The 23,948-nt window shown below is 23.8% G+C and overlaps 5 protein-coding genes and 1 pseudogene across 6 annotated transcripts; 2 read left to right on the top strand and 4 right to left on the bottom strand.

Annotated features, from left to right (window-relative positions):
- Positions 1 to 290: 290 nt before the first annotated feature.
- MKS88_005603 (uncharacterized protein) lies at positions 291 to 5,179 on the top strand (the record flags this gene model as incomplete). The annotated part of the gene is made up of 7 exons (XM_067218880.1): positions 291 to 1,770; positions 2,132 to 2,458; positions 2,519 to 2,622; positions 3,530 to 3,595; positions 3,937 to 4,049; positions 4,211 to 4,306; positions 4,900 to 5,179. The coding sequence occupies 7 exons, from the start codon at positions 291 to 293 to the stop codon at positions 5,177 to 5,179; spliced, it is 2,466 nt and encodes an 821-aa protein (XP_067070812.1).
- Positions 5,180 to 6,670: 1,491 nt separating this feature from the next.
- MKS88_005602 (uncharacterized protein) lies at positions 6,671 to 8,464 on the bottom strand (the record flags this gene model as incomplete). Its single annotated transcript, XM_067218879.1, has 4 exons — positions 6,671 to 6,859; positions 7,151 to 7,349; positions 7,587 to 7,938; positions 8,233 to 8,464. 4 exons carry the CDS (start codon positions 8,462 to 8,464, stop codon positions 6,671 to 6,673), a joined length of 972 nt encoding a protein of 323 aa, XP_067070811.1.
- Positions 8,465 to 9,519: 1,055 nt separating this feature from the next.
- Positions 9,520 to 10,632, top strand: MKS88_005601 (ribosome biogenesis protein TSR3; the record flags this gene model as incomplete). Its single annotated transcript, XM_067218878.1, has 1 exon — positions 9,520 to 10,632. One exon carries the CDS (start codon positions 9,520 to 9,522, stop codon positions 10,630 to 10,632), a length of 1,113 nt encoding a protein of 370 aa, XP_067070810.1.
- Positions 10,633 to 11,254: 622 nt separating this feature from the next.
- MKS88_005600 (debranching enzyme-associated ribonuclease) lies at positions 11,255 to 12,781 on the bottom strand (the record flags this gene model as incomplete). Its single annotated transcript, XM_067218877.1, has 1 exon — positions 11,255 to 12,781. One exon carries the CDS (start codon positions 12,779 to 12,781, stop codon positions 11,255 to 11,257), a length of 1,527 nt encoding a protein of 508 aa, XP_067070809.1.
- An 802-nt stretch (positions 12,782 to 13,583) lies between these two features.
- MKS88_005599 (cell cycle associated protein) lies at positions 13,584 to 17,978 on the bottom strand (the record flags this gene model as incomplete). Its single annotated transcript, XM_067218876.1, has 4 exons — positions 13,584 to 13,628; positions 13,880 to 13,983; positions 14,120 to 14,468; positions 14,835 to 17,978. 4 exons carry the CDS (start codon positions 17,976 to 17,978, stop codon positions 13,584 to 13,586), a joined length of 3,642 nt encoding a protein of 1,213 aa, XP_067070808.1.
- A 35-nt stretch (positions 17,979 to 18,013) lies between these two features.
- On the bottom strand, positions 18,014 to 22,872 carry MKS88_005598 (annotated as a pseudogene). Its single transcript has 3 exons — positions 22,550 to 22,872; positions 19,062 to 22,165; positions 18,017 to 18,894 (listed from the first exon to the last, which is right to left on the bottom strand). Coding segments are annotated over exons 1-3 (4,305 nt in total).
- Between the last annotated feature and the right edge of the window lie 1,076 nt (positions 22,873 to 23,948).

The following is a 23,948-nucleotide window of genomic DNA, read 5'->3' as shown; positions in this document are numbered from 1 at the left end:
CAATACACTTTTAATTTTTCTATAAACATTATATTATTCACAATTTAATAATATATATGTGCGTGTACTTGTGCATGTATATGTACCTGCTTACATTTGCTCATTTTTACATGTAACAAAATATTGTGAGCAATATGTATACACACCTATATGTATGTATGTACGTATATGTATATATGTAGGTACATTTATATATATGTACATGTTGCCATCAAACATACAACTGTGTGTAATTTGATTCGTTCCTTTTTTTTTTTTTTTATTCTTTGTCAAATATATATATAACAAAAATGAGTACACAAATTGGAAGTATTTATTTAAATAATGTTTATCTAGAATTTAGTTTGTTTAATAATTTTTTAAAGGATTTAAACCGAAAAATAAATTGTAGCCATAATGAAAAGTACACGCATATATATGATAGTTGTATCGAAAATGCATATAATATACATAATAAATTTCATGCATGGAACCATAATAAAGAAGAAATTGATGAAAAGTATATAGAATACTTTTCTCAAAATTTTATTATAAATATTAAAAACTTTTTAAGGGATAATTTTTGTTACATAGATGAAAATCTGGAAAACTTAAGAAATAGGAATAAAAAATTAATTGAAAAATTAAAAGTAGGGTTAGAAAATGCGGAGAATCAAGAAAATTATATATACGAGTTAGAAAAGAGCTTAAAATGTGAAAAAGAAAAAAATCGAAATATTTATAATTTGCATGAGAAATTAAATACTTTAATTGAAGAAAATGAAAAACTGAAAAATAAAAATGAGCAACTAGAAATGTCCTCATGCAGAAAGGAAGAAGAAAATAGTAAAATAAAGATCGAATTAAAAAAATTTTTGTCTCTACAGGAAAAAAAAAAAAAGATATATGACAATAGCAAACATTGTTATAGCATCTTAAACAGAAGCATGAGTACATTATTTAATAAAATAAATAGTAACATTCAAAAGTACGAAATTGATAAATTAGTATTACAAAAGAGAAGTTACAGTTATAATTTTTTGTATACTTTAAAAAATATTATGCTTTATGATAATGATCATATAAAAAGTAAGTATCGTGGAAAAATTTCTGAGAAAAGGGAAAATAATGCCTTACAAACCTGCACAATAGCGGAAAATTACAAATTTAATGATAATCGTAATATCATTAACAATAATAATAATAACAATGGCAGTAATAATAGCAGTAACAATAGCAGTAATAATAGCAGTAATAATACTTGTAATAATAATAGCAATATTAATTGTAATAGTAATAACAATAATAGTAATAACAATAATAATAATAACAATAATAAAAACAATAATAATAACAAACATAATAACAAATATAATAACAAATATAATAACAAATATAATATATATGATAAAATCAGGAAAAAAGGAAGTCATCAACATTTTTATAAACTTGTTCTAACTGATGGAATGTTCAAAAATCTGAATAGTTCTAATAATTTTTTATTAAGGGGAGGAGACAAAAGAGGAATATGTAGAAATGCGTTAAGTGTTTATAAAATTTACAATAACATCGATTTAACATGTACAGATAATTGTGATAATAGCTTATATGAAAGGATGCAATATTTAAGTAAAGATATCACTAAATACGAAGGTGCAAATAATGATTATTTTGTTACAAATAAAAACAAGTTAAAAAAATTTTGCGGTGTTAATAATTATTACGTTTCCACAGGAAAATTTTTGTCTTCTCACAGTGAAACCTTATTAATGAACGAAGGAAGAGCATTAAGTAAGATTTGAAAGAATGAAAAAATGAAAAATTGAAAAAACAGAAACAATACAGAATGAACGAGAACAAAATTAAAATGTAAACAAATAAAACATAAATAAAAAAATAAAAAAAAATATAAAAATATATAAAAATATAAAAAAAATATGTCATGAACAACAAAAGAGAGCGAGAGAAAAAAAAAAAAAAAAAAAAATTTCTTTTAATACAGAAAGTAGATATAAAAATTGTTGAAGTGCACTAAGAAAATAGCGAAAACATTATATATGAATATAATATAATAATTTGAAACAAATTAAAATAATATTATAAAAGAAAAACGTTAATATAGTTATATTTTGAATACCACCATGTGCATCAGTAACAACTATTACATCCAAAAATACTACTTCCAACAATAGCACTGCAAATAGATATACTTTTAACTATTCTAATAATAGCAATACAGCTTACAACAATACTACTAATAACAATACTTCTTGTAACAATACTTCTTGTAACAATACTGTTAACAACAATACACTTAATATCAATACTGCTAACTACAGTACACTTAAAAGAAATACTGTTAACAACAATACACTTAATATCAATTCTGCTTATAATAGTATTGCTCAAAAAAATACTGATTATAGCAGCAATACTGACAATATATATAATAACAATACTGCTAATCATAGTTCTGAGAGTACTGCTTGAAGAACTATGTAATGATTACTTATATACTATATATCCTTTTTCCTTTTAGGGAGTAAGAGAACTTTTCTAATAAATTCAATACTTAAAAAGCGTATTCGAAGAAATAAAAGAAGAAAAAAGGAAAACTTAAAAATGTTATTAAAATTGAAGCAAGTAAATAAATTTATATTATATACTATTTTTATGTTGCATTTTATTTTCTTACTTTATATATTCCTCATCATCAGCCTTTTAACAAATTAATTAGTATTATTGCATATATTATAAATAATTAATGGAAAACTTAAAATGAAAAGATAGAAAGGAATTAAAATTAAATGAGTGTACTACACATTCAAAAATAAGAGAATATATTCCATTTATAAATTAAATGACAAAAAAAATATATGTTGCATAACCATATGAAATTAACAAATTAATAACTAATTGTTCCTTTTACGCTTGTTACTTATACTCTTGATTAATTTATTTTTGCTTGTTTTGTTTTTCACCGAAACTAACATCTCTTTTGAAGTTATGAAGCTCTATAACTATATTCATAGTTTTACTTTTCAAGTACATACTACTGTTATTTTCATTTTTTAATTATACAAATTTTTATTTATTAAAAACCTGTAAATATAGATAACACATACTTTTACAAAAATGTGAACTTCTTTTTTATTTATTTATTTATTTTTATTTTATGCTTTTTTTTTTTTTTGTCCTGTTTAATATAATATCACATACTATATTCTTTAGTTATATTTTGTTGCTCATGTTGATTTATGTTATGCTTTGTTTCCTATCTATGTTTCGTTATTATTATTTTTTTTTTTTTCGCTTATCTTTTTTTCTCTCTATAACATGTTTTAAGCGTGCTTTATTTTCCTTTGAGGAGAAAAATATGTATTTTATAATTTTTTATTTTTTTTTATTATTTTTTTTTTTTTTTTACGTTGTTGTTAATTAGTGATAAAATAAAAAATTTTAATTGTACATTTAGTTTGATATAGTTACGCAATTATATAAGCTTAAATATGTAAATGTTTAAACTAAATTTTTGATTAACATTTTATAGAATAGCACTTTTAGAGCTAATGTTGGTAATGAAGGTGAACATTTGCATGCCATAAACATGATAATAGTATGCCTATACAGAATAATACATATATCTATATATCTATATCTATCTATATCTATATATCTATATATTTATATCTATATACATATATATATACATATATGCATGTCTATATATATGCAAATACACACATTTAAAAGTTTATGCATTAAGATTTGTTTTCGTAAATATGTATATACAAGTACATATGACTTTTCAACATTTAAAGGAAAGAAAAATGTTGCATGTGATTATTTCTATTATAACGCATTGGTTCTTAGAAAAAAATATATCATAAAAACGCAGTGGATCTTTCATATTTGTTCCTTATTCAATTATATTTTATTATATGTATATATATATAGGAAGACTACAGATGTACAATTAGCAATTTTTACGAGTGCATAAAAAAAGACATCGCAGTTATTAAGAGGGATAATAACATAAACCTTGATAATTTCTCTAAGTACTTCAAAAAGTAATTATTTTATTTATTTTTTTTTTTTCACATAAACCTTTTTTTAATTGTTATTTACTGCAAACTACTTTTTTTTATGTCTTTTTTTTTTTTTTTTTTTTCATAAAATGCTAAAATATTTTACTTTTTTTTGTTTTTCACTGCATGTTTTCGTATTGAAGTATAATAGAGGAAATAGAAGAAGAAAAGAATACATTAAAAAAAAAAAAAATTGACAAAATTACAAGAAAGTACCTACGTCAAATAGATTCGTACAAGTAAAATAAAAAATTCATTGTTACATATATTGCGTGAAAAGGTGTTTATTTTCATTGTTCATCTTTTTTGAGAATATATTTACATGTATACACTACCATACCTATACGCATACAAATAAGCGCATACATATAATTAATGGTGTATATACATATACATGACACATTCTATACTAGTTAATTTAATTTTTTTTTTTTTTGACGCAAAATTGGAATACATAACTATATCATGGTGATGCAGTAATTTTTTTTGCAAATTTAGTTATTTATGGAGTATCAGATTTGTTACATGTAGGATACATATTCAAAGATTATAATTTATTGTCATTTAAAAGCACTATGTGCTTTTTTTTATTATTTTATTTTATTTATTTCTATTTTATTTTATTTATTTCTATTTTATTTTATTTATTTTATATGTTATTATATACTATAAAACTTTTTACTGTATTTTATATATTTTTTACTCTATTTTGTTTATTTTTCACTTTATTTTGTTTTTTTTTTTTACTTTATTTTGTTTTTACTTGTATTTAATTTTTTTTACTTAGTTTTTTTTTTTTTTTTTTTTTTTTTTTTTTTTTTTTTTTGCGTAGGTTACGGGAAAAAGACTTTTTTCAAAATGTGACAAATGTAGAAAACAAAAGTGACAAATATTTCAACTTAACTTATAACAAATATGATTCATTTGATTTACGTAAAGTTTTAAAAAATAATTATGATAAAGAACAAGACTTCGATAGTGACAATGAAGAACCGTTTTCTTTTAACTTCTACGAAAATAGAAATATACGAATTATCGATAGATTAAAAGATTTAAAAAGTAACATATCATTTTTCAAATTATACGATTTAATTGATTTCCCTAGTAAATAATGTCCTTTTTTTCTTTCTTTCTTTTTTTTTTTTTTTTGGAACTCCTTTAAATTTTCATATTTTTTACATAAAGTTGGATCAATTGGGTAAATATATATATGATTATCGAGAGCGAAACAGTTCATCTAAAATTTGAGCTATTTATTTTGTTCTTATAGCTCAAACGAGTTTATTTATATATATATGTGTATATATATATATATATATATATATTTGTAGCTCATATATTATGTACTGCATTACGTGAAAAAAAAATATATATAATACAAGTGCCATACAAACAATATGCTCTATCACACTAAGTATAAAAATTGTTTATCATGTGCACGTACTAATAGTACACTTATTTCGCGCATATGATTTAGTGTACTTCAGTAAAATATGAAGAAAAAAAAATATAATTATGAATATATAAATATAAATGCATAAAATTACATGTATATATAAATACATATGTAAACAAGTTTGAACACATATAATTTGTTATAAATATAATTACTTATACATATAATTACTTATACATATAATTACTTATACATATAATTACTTATACATATAATTACTTATACATATAATTACTTATACATATAATTACTTATACATATAATTACTTATACATACAATTACGTATACATATAATTTCATATATAATTCTATATACATAAAATTCTATATACATATAATTGCATATATATATGTGGTATGTGCATTTATGACAAATATGCATAATTTACATCCGCGTGTGTAATATACGTACCATTATGTATAATTTAGAATAAAATACGCAAATATTTACACAGTGTGAATATATGTATACAGCATATTACATGTATATTTTACTATATACCCATATAAATATATATATACATTTGTTTTATGCATATATACATATATATGTATAATATTACACACATACTTTTATCACTCAGGATGAGATTTATTTAATGCACTACTATATCACGTATACAATAGTGTGTAAGGGCTTCTTATTTTCTCTTTTTGACGAATTACAATATATGCGCTTCCTTGATATAAAAAAAAGCACATATCACATGTATTATTTTTTTAATATTTTTTTATATATTTGATTTTTATAATTTTGTGTTAAACTGATATTACACTTTCCTTATTTTTAATGAACCAAAGATAATATTTTTTCAAAAATAAAAAATACATAATTTTTTTTTTTTTTCAAATTGTTTTTGCACGTATAATGAGTAACTGTTAAAAAATTTTTTTCGTATTTTTCTTAAATATTAATTGTTCTTTGTTGTAAATATAAGAAAAAGGACCAAAAAAAAAAAAAAAAAAAAAAGAAATGAAAAAATAAAATAAATAAAAGTAACAAGAGGAAAATAAGTTAAAATAAAATACAATTAAATAAAGTATAATAATACGAAAAAAAAGGAAATGAACAAAAAGGAAAAAATAAAATTAAATGAAGAAAAAAAAAAAAAAAAAAAAAAAGAAATTTTCGAATAAATTCTTGTTTTATATATCGTCGTTCGATGGTATATTATTATTAAAATCAATATAATCATTTTTAAAATTATCATTAATTTGTTCTGTATCTACCTCATTGTCATAATTAATAAAATAAATTAAGGAGGCTATATACAGTTGTATATTGATGAAAAAAGATAAAACGTTTTCCGTTCTGACAAATGCGGGTAAATTAAACTGTGAGAAAAAGAATAAAAAGAACAAATATATGAAGAAATATAAAAATAACATTCGCATATGGTGAAATATCAAATTAAATGAGTCATGAATAATAGCTAAATATAATTGGTCACTTAGCACTCTGCCGTATCATTTTTCCTTATTACATTTTACTATGACTTTTGCGATTTGAGTGGTGCATTTATATTATATATATGTATGTTTTTTTGCGTTTATATGTATATGTCGATATTTACACTTTTATATATATACATTTATATGTACGACCACGCATTTATGTACTATTACCTTATAATATTTAAGGAATATGTTGCTGCAAACTGTACCTAGGGACGTATGTAGCACTATGGGTAACAGGGTTAAAAGTAAAGTAGATGCCTTCATATTTTTCTTTTGATCTTTATTGAAAGTTAAAAAATGTGCAGTCAGTAACATATTTACAGCAACAGAAAAGAGGCCCATCTTTGATAAAAGCAAACCAATAAAACTAATGGGTAGCATCAATGTACTTATGTTAATTATATTCAAAATTCCCTTCCTATATATATGCATAAGTGTGGGTGGATATATGTGTGATACACAAGGAATATACAAAAAAAGCGGAGCACTTACTAACATGTTCCATTATATGTAACATGGAGTAACAATATATATAATTATCATTTAATATTTTTATAGTAATGTAAGTATGTATATATTCCCTTATTTTTGATTGTATGATTACCACTTAAAGATACGCAGAAGGAAATATCTTTTGGTCTCCATTTCATCACTTAACTTTTTGATCATCTGTTCTTTAATTCTTTCTTCGATATTTGAGCTTTTTATATAATCAATTGATAATTCGCTAGTATATTCATCTTTTCCAAAAATATTAAATTTTTGTTTTCTTTTAAAGTCATGTAAATTTTTTTTAATTATTTTCTGTGTAATAAAAAAAAATATATCTTTATATTTTAATTTGCTCTTAATATCACTACACGTTTTAAGAAACTCTTCATGTGATTTAACTAGATCTTTGAAATCATCACTATCAGTCGTACCTAACATCTTCAAGTATTCTTCTTCCTCTTCATCTGAATACAAAAAAAAAAAAAAAAAATTTTTTTATTTTCAGGTATGATGTATTTTTTTTCTCTTTTTTTTTTCCCCCTCTATTTGGAGAAGCATTAGCCCGTACTTTTTTTATATTTAGATATTTTATTCATGTGCGTACGTACGTACATGTATATATATATATTTATACTTAAAATAATTATATTTAAGTTATGGTAAGTCATTCAAGTGTCAGTACTTGAAAAATTACGCATAATCACATATATATATATATATAAGTATTTTTATATATTTTTTTTTCCTTTGGTACTAACTTAAATTGTACTTGTCATTTTCATCGGTGAAGTAGTTTGAAAAAAAAGACAATATTTTATTTTTAAATTTTCTTGATTTTGTATTTTCATATTTATACATATAGTTTACAGATTGAACCTTTCTTGTATAATTTTTGTTGTATTTGTTTTTTGGTAAAATTTTATAATTAATGTGAAAACTATAATATGTTTTAATAGTTACAATAACAAATAGAACAATTTGTATTATCATTTTTTTTTTCTTTTTCTTTTATAAAAAAGAATATATACATACATCTATATCTATATCTATCTATCTATCTATATATATATATATATATATATTATATAATATATATATATATATATACACAAATATAGATATATATACATTAGTTTAAAATATATATTTTAAAAAGATAAAAAAAAAAATTTTAAGTAAGAATAATGTTTTAAATCGCATTTCTATAAGAAAAAATTGTCAATTTTTTTGTTCAGTCGCTTTATCTTTTTTCTTTTCGTTTTTTTCCAAAAAGTATTTGATAAAAGGATAAGGATTAATTTAAACTACTAATTACCACATTTTCATCGCAGAATACCTGTTATCAAATAAGTTTTTCCTTTTTATACATACATATATATTACAAATATATGATATATATATATATATATATATACACATATCATGTGTATTTTTGTAATATTTTATTACTTGTATAACACATTACATATTATTTTATAATTAAAGCAATAATTCATAAAACAACAAATTCCATTTTCACTTAATAAATTACTGTATCACTAATATTTATTTTATTCAATCTACCTTTTTTTTTTTTTTTTTATATATCAACAAAGTATATTATTAACAAATATGCAACAATTGATTCCCTTATTTTCGTAAAGTATTTTATTATTTTTTTTTTTAATTTTTTGATTTTATTCGAAACTGCTTGATAGCAGGTTACGCGAAATGAAAGTAACTTACATATGTATGCATATACTCATATGTATACATATAAATATGCACAAGTTAATTATAAGAAAATACCTGGGACCTCAACAGTAGATGAACGAAAGATACATATTTTTATAAAACAGGAGAAATTAAGAAGGATCATAATTTAAAGAAGGTTGAAATTCGATCAGTTTGCTAAGGATGTACGTATTTGTGTTTATGTATGTATATACATGTACATACGTGTATTTATTATACATATATAGTCGTATAAAAAAAGCTAGCCCAATAGTGATAAAAAATACATTATTATTTTATTTTATTTTTTTTTTTTTCTCATAGAGAATACAATGAAAAGGCAAATTTTGGAAAAGAAAAAGTACTCAATTCATAATTTAGTCAAACTAATTAATGAAAGGAATAAGCAAAAAGGCAAAAATGGTGAAGATGTGAAATGTATTATGAAAAAGGAGTTAGGAAATGGAATGCCTAATGAAGGGAATTTTAATATGGATAACCATACGAGCGTTCTGAGAAGAAGAGAAAAGGAAAAGGAAAGTGGAAAAGAAATGGGAAAAGAAATGGGAAAAGAAATGGGAAAAGAAATAGGTAAAGAAATAGGTAAAGGAATAAAAGGAGAAAGGACAAATTCAGAGAGTAAAGAAAGTGTTGTCACATGTCGAACACTTTATAACAACGTAATGGATGATGATGATGATAATAGTAGATGTAGAAATCATAAACCAAAAGGAACTAATCAAAGTAAAGATATGTTGAGTGAAAAAGAAACAACAGTTGGAATTGACACGATGGATGATGCCGATATTACTGAAGAAATTAGCGAAAAATTTGATGAATATTCCCAGAAAGAAAACAAAAAGGAAGATGTACAAGAAATAAAACTTTTTATGATTGATTATAATGAATGCCAAAATAATAAATGTTCATGCAAAAAGTTATATCGCTTTAAAAAAATAAAAAAAGTTCAAGTAAATAAAAAGTTTAAAGGAATAGTATTAACTCCATACGGTGATAAATATTTTTCTCTATATGATAAGCAAATTATTGAAAATTTTGGCTTGTCAGTAATTGACTGTTCTTGGAAATCAGTAGATTTGTTAAAAAAAATTAAATTCACTAATCAAAGAAAATTACCATACTCCATAGCCGTGAACAGTATAAATTATGGAAAACCATATAAACTTTCTTGCCTGGAATCATTAGCCTTCTGTTTATATGTATGTAATTATAATAAGCAGTGCAGAGATATATTAAGCATATACAAATGGAGTATTTATTTTACCACTGTAAATAAAGACTTCTTAGATAAATATAAGTTATGTTACACTCATGATGACATAATAAATGCAGAAAATGAATTAATTCAAGATTCATTAAATGAAAAAGAGGAAAGGAAAAAAATAGACCACTACAAGATTATCTATGAAGACAATTACATGTAGTTTTTTCCTTTTACAATTTCGCTTGTTGCACTGCGTATGTATAATCGCGCACATATATATTCGTAGATATGAACATGCACATGTATATATATATATGTATAGATAATTATAAGTGTCTATGTAGAAACTCTCATGCACATTTCGGTGCACACTTTGTATTTTCTGTGACTATGTCATCGTTGTATGTATGCATTATATGCATAATTTTTTGTTTTGTATCATTTAACTTAAATTTTTTTTTTTTTTTTTTTTTTTTTACTTGATTATAATTCGAATAATTTGTTATAATTTTCCATGTTTTTTAAAATGTTCATGAATTATAATCAATTTGTTAACAAAGGTATTATCTTTTTTTATTTTTGCAAGCATGCATTCGTACTGAACGTTTGAAGTTTCTTTTATTTTATTCAACCTTTTTTTCTTATTCTTTTAATCATACTTTCTTGGGCTCTTTTCCATTCCTTTTTTCTTCTCTATCCCTTTCTTCTATTCTTTTCGTCCTCTTTTTTCCCTTTTTTCCCTTATTTCCCATGCTCCTCTTTTTTTTTCCCCCATTTTTTTTACTACCTCCATTTAAAAAAGAAAAAAAAAAGGTTAACGCATTGTGCACACTGCAATGTACCTATCTAACATAGCTAGTCCAATCGTACTTTTCGTAATGAGTTTTAAATTGTTCCACAGTATTAACGTACTGCTGAAAATTTCGAAAATATTTATAAAGTTTGTCTTTTTTGAATAGGTCTGTAAAAATACATTTACACATGTTTATGTAGTCATAATTATTTTCGATAACCTGTATATACGTTTCAACAAGAGAAAAATTAATAGATATATATGGAATATTTTTAGGTATAACATTATAAGGTGCATATTTACTGTTAGTAATAATTAACTGTTTATTTTCTCTATATAAAGAACTAATATCTTCCATATTTTTTTTGAAATAAATTTTGGCTTTTTCCAGTAGTTCCATAGGTATAACATAACAATTGATGTATGTATGTTTTGCCTTTCTCAATGATATTAATTCAATATTTACATTAAAGCAATTATTGAATTCTACAAAAATACATGTTTCATTGTTTTCTTCTAACATTGCTATTAAAGATTTCATATGATTACGCATGTCTTGAATCGTTTCAAAATTTGTGTTCGTTACACTTGTTGTATGTTCTATAGGGGAAATAAATAGCTGATCTTTTAAAAAAATATTTTTATAATTATAATAACATATATATGATCTGTCACTAATACTTATTATATTTAATTTGTTTATTTTATTAAATGAATTGGAATCGATACAGTATTTACAGTCTACCAAACTTTTGTTTAATGCATTCTTCATTTTCATTTTATTTATTTTTTCCGTTATTATGTTTTCTAATTTTATACTTAATTTTGCATTTTCAGCCAAATGAAATATGGGTCCCCTTTCAATAGGGCGCGCTGAAGGAATATTTCCACCTTCATTTTTATTGAACATACTTTTGCCATCATTTTGCCTTTCCCCTTTTGTGCTATCATCTGATGAAACGCTCCGTCTATGTGATACATTTTTTATTTCACTTTTTATGTATCTTTCATTATTTTCAAACTTTTCCAACCCTTCGTATATTTCTACACTCCTATGGCCTTCATTATCTTCATACTTCTTAGCGTGTTTAGATTGTTTTTCTTCTTTTCTCTTTTTCCTGTGTTCTCTCTTTTTGTCCCTTTTTCTTTTCCTATTTTGTCTTTCCTCCTCTTTGCATTTTTTTTTATGCTTATCATCTTTTCTTTTTTTTTCCTCCTTTCTTCCATGTTCTTTGTCCTTTTCATATAAAAGTGAAGCGTAGGATGGGCAAGATGATGATACTGTATTTGAAGAAGAGATTTCCTTTTTTTCCTTTTTGTAACTCTTAGAATTCTTATTTTTTCCTTTTAGTAAAAAATTTATATATTTTTTATCATAGCTTTCTTTATCATTCAAATCATCCTTTTTTAAATTTTCTATATCAGACAATAATTTTTTGTTCATTCCTTTAATCCTACTTTCCTTCTCCCGACTTTTATCTCTTTGCCCTTCATCTTTCGAATTTATATTATTTTTTTTTAAAAGCTTTAAAAAGTTATATTTTGCATATTCATAAAATTCGTCCACATCGCTCATTTTTGTTCTTTGTAAAAAGAGAAAAATGCATAATAACTATCAGATGGATGAAAAGGAAAGAAATGAACAAGAACAAAAAAAAAATAAACTAGATAAATAAGGTAAACAAGGTAAGCACGGATAGTTCATTAAAAATGCCCAAATAAATTAAGCAAGTTAAAATATCTACATTTTAAGTATAGCTGATCCAAATAGCACACTAAAGCGTTAAAAATTATGTAACATATTTAGTATAGCACTTAATATTTCATATTTTCGTCAACTTAAAAATGCAAAAAAAATGAAAAAAGAATGAAATGCAAAGTGGAATGAAAATAAATGAAATGACGTAAAACAATATTAAAAAGGTGATATTAAAAAAAAAAAAAAAATGAAATAAAATAAAATATAACAAAATAAAAATACATAAGGTTAAAAGAGTGATTCATCACAAAATAATAAATTTTACGCATTTAATATTAACAGATAAGATGAACAGAACTCTATATTTTGTAAGCACTGAAAAATACAAAATAGAAATATATGTTTGCTTTACATTTTTTTTTTTTTTTTTTTGGTAGTACAATTATTTGAAAATAATACTTATAAACAATCTAAATTACGAAGCGAAGGATTTACAAAAACATATTTATGCGGTCGAAGAGAAGAGAAAAAGTTGTCCAATAAATTCTAAAGAAACAAATGAAGTACAACAAAATATCAAGCAATTTAATAAAAAAAAAAAATATATATATATATAATTGGAGCTTTTAATTTTCGCTCTCTTTAGCTAATTCTTGTTGTTTACATTAAAAGAAAAAAGCTAATTGTTACTATCCGAGTCACTAGAATTTTTTATTTGGAAATGCTAGAAAGAAAAAAAAAAAAGTGAATACGTATATATACATATATATAAATATGTATATAGTATTATAATATTACATGTCTGAAGAAATTATATATATACATGTGTATTTATGCATACTTATATATATGTATATATGTAACACGAGGGCACTTCGCGTTTTGTAGGTTAATTTGCGCGTTCCATATATAAAATATATATTGTAGTATATTTATGATCACTGTCGTCTTTTTATTTTTTTTTTTTTTTCTTACATTTATATAAGGATCGTCAGTTGACTTGATCCATTTAGTACTTTCCTCTTTAGCCTTTTGCAAAATAACTTCTCTTATTTTTTCTGGAAATTGTGCAATATCACCTACAAAAATAAATAGCGAAAGGGGAGATTAAATAAAATGAGAAAAATATAATGAAATTCTAAGGGGTAAAATTTTTTCTTTAAATTGTGGATATTTATACATATTGTTTAAAATGACATAAGAAAGAACTCGTACCAGACGGTGTGATGAATTCCAACTTTTTGTTAAACTTTGGAATTTCATATTCTCCCATTGTTGCATTCATAATTGATAAGCTATTTTTATTATAACTACAATTAATTTTTTTTATATTAAAATAGGACGGTTTAAAATATTTAAACATATACAGTGATGGATTTAAAACTTCTATTTGTTCATATATTTCAGGTTCTTCATAAGCTATTTTTTTTTCCTTTTTCTTTTCTATTTCTCTTCTATTATAAAAGTTGAATGATACATTCGTTTCTTTTACTTCTCCCTTCTTATCACAGTTTGGGATTTCTACTGAGTTGAATCCATACAGGCCCAGATTGTTCATTAGAACCTACAAAACGGTTGTTCACGTGAACATGCGTGGGTATATATCTATCTATATATACATATATATATATATATATACGTGCACACACCTATGTGTGCCTGTGCTCAGAACAAAGTGCATTAGTTTTGTAGCTGTTGCTTTATAATGTACTCCATATATATATATATATATATATATATATATATACAAGTAATCTACTTAAAAGAAGAATTAACAAGGTTTCACGTGAATAATATGTGCGTAAAAAATATGCGCACGTATAGCAAACGTTTGTGTAACTCACGCGGGTGAGATGTTCTAATATTTGCATTAACATTTGTAGTCTTTTTTATTTTATTTTATTTATTTTTAAATGTGCGTAAAACATACCAAAATTTCGTGCAAATCACAGCATATATCAATGGCCTCCATATCATCCCAGAGATCGTTATGAACAGGTGAAGGTTTCGCAATAAATATTATTTTTTGTTTTGAACAATTATCATCAGTATTTTTTTCCTCTTCCTTTTTAGTATTCTTCATAGTAGCTTTAATTCGAAACTTAGAAAATATATTATTAATATTTGTTGCAACGGAAGATGAAGTGCTCTCTTCTTTTTTTTCTATAAGAGAGAATTGTCCCCACATGTACACGGAATATTTATGAGAATTGAGTTTAGTTATTAAACATACGAAATTATCGGAGCACGCAATTTTGTTAACAATAATATTTGATGAAATTGTTGTTAAAGGATAGAGAGAAATTTCATCTAGATTTCTTAATTTTTGTTTATTTAATCCTAGTATGCATTTATAATTATTACCCCATATGTAAAGCGAATTCTTATTTACTCTTAAACATATGTTAAAGCTATCTTTACATATGATATCATGACAACTAGATATTAAAAATATTGGCTCGAAAATATTCTTATTAAAATATTTCAAATTAATAAAAAGAAAATTCCCACTAATATATAAATCATTTGTTCTAGTAATATAAGCACTGTGATATGATGCACAATTCATATTTTTAATATAAATTTTATTTTTTAAAAAATATTTAATAATTTTAGGATATCTAATTACAGTTTTTTCATATTTCTGACCACATTGTCCAAACATGTTACTACCCCAGGAGTACAAATTTCCATTTTCACTAAGTGCTAATGTGTGTTCTGACCCGCAGCTAATATTAGTAATTTTATTTGTTTCATTTATTACTTTTGTAAATTCAACTATCTTTTCAATTTCCCCTTTTTTATTTTTTTTTTCTATTATTTTATAATTCACAATATCACATAAGGACTGTTCACACGAATCTATAAAAAAACTCTTCGAAATAGTATAATTTTGCTTATATTCAAAAGTCAAATATTGCAAACTTTTCTGATACCTACTGCATAGGTTGGTAATATTAGTACTATCACTTTTACGGTAATTATTTTTACTATTAATATTATTATTACCATTATTACTGTTTCTATTATTAATATTATTGCTGTTGATATTATTTATTTTATTTATTATATTTTTTTTTTTTTCGTATTCGGGGGCATAAGTTTCTTTTTCCCAGTTATTACTGTTGCAGCTTCTTCTTGTGCTTGAAGGAGCAGTCTTATTCCTGTTGTAGCTGCTGTCTCCCTTGTCGTTCTCGCTGCTTCCGAGACTTCTAAGCGTAGTATCATAGTATGAACTATTTTTTCTTGTGCTCCTCACGCTTTCAGTTTTTCTAAGTTTACTATCTCTTGTTATAGAATTCCTGTTCGCTTCTACATTCACGCTACAGATATTATCAGTGTTTCCATTAGAACTCATATAGTTGTAGCATCCCTTCCTCTGATATGTTCCCATAGTATGTGATCTGTCATTAGGTCCCGGGAACATGCTACCCATGCATTGTGTATATTTCTTGTCGTCCACAGAAGTTTCTATCCGCTTGGGAAAACTACTAGTATGATAATTGAAATTTTTTTCGAATAAATTATAGTAACCTAACTGGCCATAATCATTTGATCCAAGGCTGTAAACAAATCTAGCATATAATTTTTTGCTACTACTACTGGTGCAGTTAGAACTATTTGCACCCATGGTGTTTCGCTCATTGGTGACACTTTGGCTTATTAAAAGAATTGTGTGCGTTCTCCCAACAAATATTTGTATGGACTCAAAAACAGGTACGTTAAAAATGGTGTTCTGATTATTACTAGTGCATTTTTGAAACATTTGTTTCATATGAATTATTTTAAGTATTGAATTTATTTTGTATGCCCAAGGGAGAGAGTAATGGTATGAAATATTTTTATATAATTTTAAATTAAAAACAATATTAAATGTATGATTTTTTTTTTGAAATTTTTTAAAATAAAAAAAATACCATTGTTTTAGTAAAATATGATATGTTAACAATTTCATCGATTTTTGTTCTTTTAAAAGGTAATAATTATAAAACGGAAAATTATTTTTATTTAAAAAGTAATACCTTTTTTTGTCGTATTCACTACTATATATATTTAATTGTACTTGTTCAAAAACTCTTTTTAATTTGCAAAAGTTTCTCCACCACTTCTGTATAATTATAGCACTTGTTTTTATTTTATTATATCTGATTATTTCTATGCATGTATGTACATATGCTTGAGTAAAATAAATAGCATTTACTAACATAATATACTGTTTTTTAACAATATATGCTTTGTACTTACTTTGTATCTTAATTACTGCTTCAGGTATTTTAAGTTGACCTTGTATTATATTTCTACTATATATATTTTTTAGTAAATAATGATAATTCACTTTAGTTACTACATTAGAATAAGTCAAATATTTTCTTTTAATAGATAAAAAACATATTTTTAAAAGTAGCTTTTTTTGAAAATTATTTAGACAGATATATTTTCTAAAATAGGACTGAATTAATGTAGCACTTCTGTTAGGTATAATTACATCATTCAAATTTTTTATTGTTTTTAATTGTGTTATGTACATTTTAATTACTATATTTATATTTTCTATAGCTTTTTTTTTCGATAATTCTAATTTTAATAATTTGTATTTTCTCTGTTGTACTACTTTTCTATACCAGGATTGTATATATACACATGCGGCATATCTAATTAACTGTTTTTCTTTCTTCATAAAATTTTTTTTACAAAATTCTAACATTTCTTTTGTTTCGTCGAAATTTTTATTTTTAATGATATAGCTATAAAATATTAAAAATGAAACAAGTAAGTTTTTTTGTCTTTCTACTTTGTTCATATTATAAAAAAACAGAAACTTTCTCATATAATTTTGCACGATTATGATTTTGTCCCTATAAAAATATTTTACTTTTCTGTTCTTGTAAGCTATATAACAATTCTCTATTTTTCGAATATGAGGAATTATCAATTTTATAAATTCGTCTTTCATATGAGCTAAAATGAAATAAACGTTTTTTCTTATAAATATATAATTGTTAAAATAGAGTATATCTTTTGTTATCTTAAAGTTGTATAAAATAATTTTACACAAATCTTCTTTTTCCTTCATGGACAGGTAATTTAAATAACTAAAATGCAGAGCATCTATTTTTTTTTTTTTTCCTTCTTTTTTATAATTCCTTCATTTTTTAACGCATTATTGTTTCTCCCCACTTCCTCAGATTTTTTGCTACTACTAAATGTACTAGCACTTGTATTATTATTCGTAGTAGTATTACTATCCGTAATGGCATTATTATTTGCATTTCCGTATGTGTTTGTGTTAATCTTGTGAGTGTCCAAGCGTATGCCCTTATTTACTCTAATTATTGAATCATTCGAATATCTCTTCTGTTCTCTACTATGAATCAAGTTATTTTTACATTTCTGTTTGCACCTTTCCTTGTAATAATTCACAAGCTTCATTAAGTCATCGTCCTTACTAATGTGAATACAAAATAGTATGTACTTCTTAATAAAACTTATGTACGTTAAACTATAGTATAAATATTTTAACTGATACGTAAAAATGGCCTTTAAATTTAGCATATTTATTACACATATTATATGTTGCTTATTTATTTTTTTTTCTAATTCACAAAAATCATCTATGAGTCCCACTGACTTGCTACCCGAGTTTGCCAAAAAAAAATTTTTACTTGATTTTATATTATGAGAAAAAAAGTTATTAATTGGTAAGGAAAAATTATTATTTAAAATATTACTACCAGAACTACTAACATAGTCATTATCAAATGCAGATTTATTATATTTTAAATATGCTGATATATATTTAGGATAATAAGAATTATCCATAGTCTTTCTCTGCCTTTCGTTGAAAACAAGTACGTAAAATTTTTCATATGTATTTTTTATAATATTTATAAAAAAGCATATTTCACTATACAACAGATCACTTTTTACACTTTTCAATGGAATGGAATTTTTAAAAAATATATTTCTTAAAAATTTCATCTCACTATTTTCTACAATTTCGATAATATCACATAACGCACACACATCTTTTATATTGTCAAAAATCATATTATTACATTTGTACCTTGTTTTTTTGTCATTGTAATGTACTATAGAAAAGTTTTTTTTTTTTTTTTTTTTTTTTTTTCTATTTTATATCTTTGCATTTTGTTTATACACTTATTATCATTCATGTTATCATCTTTTGTTATCTCTTCTATGAACTTTTTAACTATTTTCTCTACACAAATATCGCTGTCATCATCTGTACTATGTTTCTCTATAGGAATGCTAGTATAATTACGGACGAAATTATTTCTGCTTCCATTATCATTATTTGTCATTCTGATATATAAATCGTTATAATATCGTGTTAATTTTTTCACTAAATAGTGAAATATATACATAAATTTATAATATTCCGCTTTTATCAGTGTGCTTGAATTTACACCCAACTGTCCTTGCGTTTCGCACCATTCGTGCGATTGTTGATGCTCAAGGACACTTAAATACTTGTATGTGTATTTTTCTAATAAATGTAATATTTTATTTTTGTTAAAATGAAAAATATAAGAACCTTTTATACTATTTTTGTACATATTATTACTAATACTTTTATATTTTTGAATACTACTGTTGATGACATCATCATAATTATTTTTTCTTTTTTTTCCTTTTTTAGTATTTAGCTCATTTATTGCATGCACAATACAACAATCATTATTAAACATAGACATTTTTAAATAATAGGAGTGTACTATTTCACTGTATATATTATTAATAAGTTCACATAAATTGTTATTTATCTTCTCTTTTTTTTTTTCATTATTATTCGTTTGCACTATATTTTCCTTTAATCCACTATTGCAATAAATATATAACGAATGATTAATAGGTGTTGTATTTGAGTTTATACGTTTTAGGTATTCGTTCACATGCTTTATTATTTTTATTTTTAATCTGAAGAAAATAGTTGAACACAAATTTTTTAATTTTATTGTATTACTTAAAACATTTATAAGAACATTTAAATCAACACCTAGTAAAAAGGATATGTATTCTTCGATTATATGACCAGCGAATACCACGAAATAATTTGACTCATTTCTTACTATATTTCTTATGTGTTTATAATAGTTATAACTCCTGTTCTTCAGTTCATCTGTTCTTTTCCTGGTATTGTAATAATTTCCATTTTCATAGGTATCGTCATCATTACTGACTGCCTCTGCACTAGTTTTTCGTTTGGTGCTTTTTTCATTTCTTAGTTCACTTCCCTCTTCCATGTTCTTCCCATCATATTTCGATGAACCTCTTTTTTGTGTTATTGCTCCCCTATTTGCATTATTATTACAATGATTTTCCCTCTGGATTGACCATCTTCTTTCATTATTTTTTTTTTTATTCATATAGGTACTTTTGATAACATGAGCTATAGTATTAATATCACACTTTTTTTCGGAAAAGGAACTTAAACAATCACTTATATAATTATCATAATTAAAATTAAGAAAATTATGTAAATAGTAATTTTCCTCTTTTGTTTGTATATTTCCTTTTTCATTTTTCATATTGACTTTTCTTAATTTTATATAATCCGAAATTTTGATTAGTTGTATTTGTAAAGCATTTAATGTTTCTTGCTCATTTATTTTCAAGCATGTTTTTATTTTCATATATACATTTATGAAGATAATTGCAAAAATTATTTTAATTATACATGTTATATTTTCATGTGTAAAACCTAATTCTAAAAAATTAGAAAACGTTCTTTTTAACTTCGCCACTTCAAGGTCTATCTCAAGAGGTTCTATATAATTTTTATATATTTTTTTTACATCTAGAGGGTGTAATTTTAATTGTTTAAAATATTTATTATTACTGTCTATTAGTGCACCTCTTAGGAGGAAGAAAAAAATGCGTGGGATTTTAATAAAATTATTTTTAAACAATTCATTCTCAGTATAATTCTTTTTATTAATATCACACATACATTTTTTTGCATTATCCGTCGTATGTTCATTGTTAATACTTTTTTCTATATCTTTACTACAATTTTTAGTATTTTTCTTGTATTCCAAATCACCTGACACGTTAAGGTCATTAAAATTCTTGTTATTTATTGTACCATTTTCTTTACAATTTTCATTATCCGCACTCCTTAACAGCTGTTCAGAAAAATTAATTATTTTCGTGCACATATTTGTTACATTATCTTTATCCATTAACAACCAAGGAGAGACATTAAAATACAGAATTTCTTTATTATTACTCAAATGGATTATAAAATTATAGTACTTGTGACAAAAAAATAAATTAAGTATATTCATAACCCTTTTATATGCATGATATAATTTCCTTTTTTTCTCTTTCTTTATTATATGTTTGAAAATGTACAAATTTATTATATTCTGATTACTGTACTTCTCCCCATATACAAATAATAATTTATTTTTATTCTCCGACGAACTTAATGTTGATTTGTTTGAGGCATATATGTTGCTGAAACTGCGAGTTTGTTTTGACTTCTTCGTAATTTTATTGCGATACGTGTTGGTGGTGCAACACTGTGAATTTGAAATATCATCGTAAGAACCATTAACTTCATCTTCAGCAGCATGTCTAGCTACATCGTCCGTAATACCACCAGCTACATCTTCGGAACTATCCATAGCTGCTTCATCCCACGCACCCATGTTAATATTGTACAACATGCTATATTTTATTTTAGATTTGATCGAGATATCCTTATGCATATCGATAATATCTCTGTATCTATTAATGAATAAATCATTTTTTATTTCAATTAAATTTTTTTTTTCCTTTTTTTTTAATTTTTGTAAATCATATATATTCCTTATATTGAGATAAGGTTTTTGCTTTACATATTTTAATATCTTTTTTTTTATCTCATCGGAACTTTCGTTAGATGTACCATCTGAATTTTTTTGTTCATTTCCTTCTAAATCTTCTTCTAGTTCTCCTTCTAGTTCTTCTTCTAGTTCTTCTCCTAATTCTTCTTCTACATTTTCTTCTTCTATTGCTAAATACTTTCCAGTAGCATAATTAATAAATGAACTTAATATATAACTATTTTTATTTTTCGTTTTAAAAAGTAATTTATAAAATGCATTCACGTATTCACTTGGATTTATCATAATAAGCATATTATTAAATATGCTCAAGTATATATTTTCATTGTATCTTTTTATAATTATATCACATATATCTGACTCTTCTTTGTGAGTGTAATAAATGTCGTGGATGTTATTCAGGTTGTAACTAAAAAGAGGAAGCAGCAGTTACAAGATTTTACGGAGTTTGTGCAGAACATATATATACATAATATACCTACACGTTTATACATATACACATGTACATGCGCAACAACAAGGATTCATTAATATTAAAAAGATTAGAGGGATTAAATTTGACTATTCGATTAATGCAAAAAAGAAAAAAAAAAGAAAATGAAAAACAGCATTACAATATTATAGACATAGATACGTATGAAAAGCTGTAACACAACCCACAAGGGAAAAAAATCATACTATTATATACAAAAAAATAGAATAATAGTATATATATGAGCATATGTATGTATGTGTGTTTGTATGTATGTACGTATGTATGTACGTACGTAGTATACACGTGATTTTATTGTACCTCATAGTATTAACATCAGGGATGTTACACACTTGAGATTTTCTTGTTAAAAAATAATCATATTTATTTGGTAAAATTAATTCCTTATTTTTTATAATGAAATCTCTTTTTTTCCTTTTCCTTTTAATTAGGTAATCTCCATTAAAATTAATATCTTTCAGTGTACATAATTTATATCCTTTATCGAATTTCATGTAAACATTGTTAGTTTTTTTTATATTAAAAAAATTTACCAAAGTTCCATCATTATTATTCGAGTTGCTTGCTTCTTTTGTTTCCTTGTCTAGATTGAAATGATTCATTTTTCCATTAAATAGTGGCATGATCTTCGCACTCCGTAAATTGCTTTATAAACATGTGTATTGTGTGTACAAATAAATGTGTAAACGTGAGTTTTTACATACATATAAATAAACACTTATGTATATTAATATATATATTTTTATATACATATATATGACAAAATGTGCTAAGGATAAGCCGAATCAATATAAGCACTTCATAATATAATGTAAAATGAACAAAAAAATAAAAGAAAATAAATGTTATGAAATGAAATAAATAAAATTAACAAAACTAATAAAATAAATAATATAATACACTACAATTTAAAAATGTCCTTTTTTAGGTTACACATATAAAAAAAGGGCTTTTTTTTAGACGTGTATTCCCAAAAAGGGAAAGCAAAATAAAAAGGGGAGATATACACAAATGTTACTGCTAAATATGTAACATATTTTCAAATAAAAAAATGGAAATAACATTTAGAAAAATAGGAAAATAAAACAAACGAATAGCCCCCCCCCCCACTAATTCTTACATTAAACAAAAACACAAATGGTAGTAAATTAAAATTGTTCATTTAAAAAAAAATAAAGTAAAATAAAATAAAATTAAATTAAAATATTTAAACAAAAATAATTCTGCTAAAAAATACAAAAAGAGTACACAAAAGTTACAAGAAAATAACAAAAAATTACAACAAAAAAAAAAATGGGAACACATATATGAGGAATATTAAATTTATATAAATAATTGTGTAAAAAGTGAACAAGTCAAAAATACAAAAAAAAAAAAAAAAAAAAATTTGATATATGTTCCGATGAACAACTAGTTTTACAAGCAAATAATTATAGGCTAGACACATTTTAATGCTTATGTGGGTATTTTTAAAACATTTGAATAAAATACATGATAATGAAAAATGATATTAAAAAATAATAAAATACAATAATAAAAAATAGTAGTACAAAATAATAATGCAAAATAATAGTACAAAATAATAATACAAAATAATAATGAAACAAAAGTTAAATAAGTAGAATGATAAACAATTAATCTATTGATAAAATGAAAAAGAGATGAATACAAAAACAATTTTTATTAAAAAAAGTATTGT

Source organism: Plasmodium brasilianum, chromosome 14 (assembly GCF_023973825.1).
Source record: "Plasmodium brasilianum strain Bolivian I chromosome 14, whole genome shotgun sequence".
Classification (NCBI taxonomy): Eukaryota; Apicomplexa; class Aconoidasida; order Haemosporida; family Plasmodiidae; genus Plasmodium; species Plasmodium brasilianum.
The sequence above is the reverse complement of the archived record's forward strand: the minus strand, read 5'-3'. Positions and strand labels throughout refer to the sequence as shown.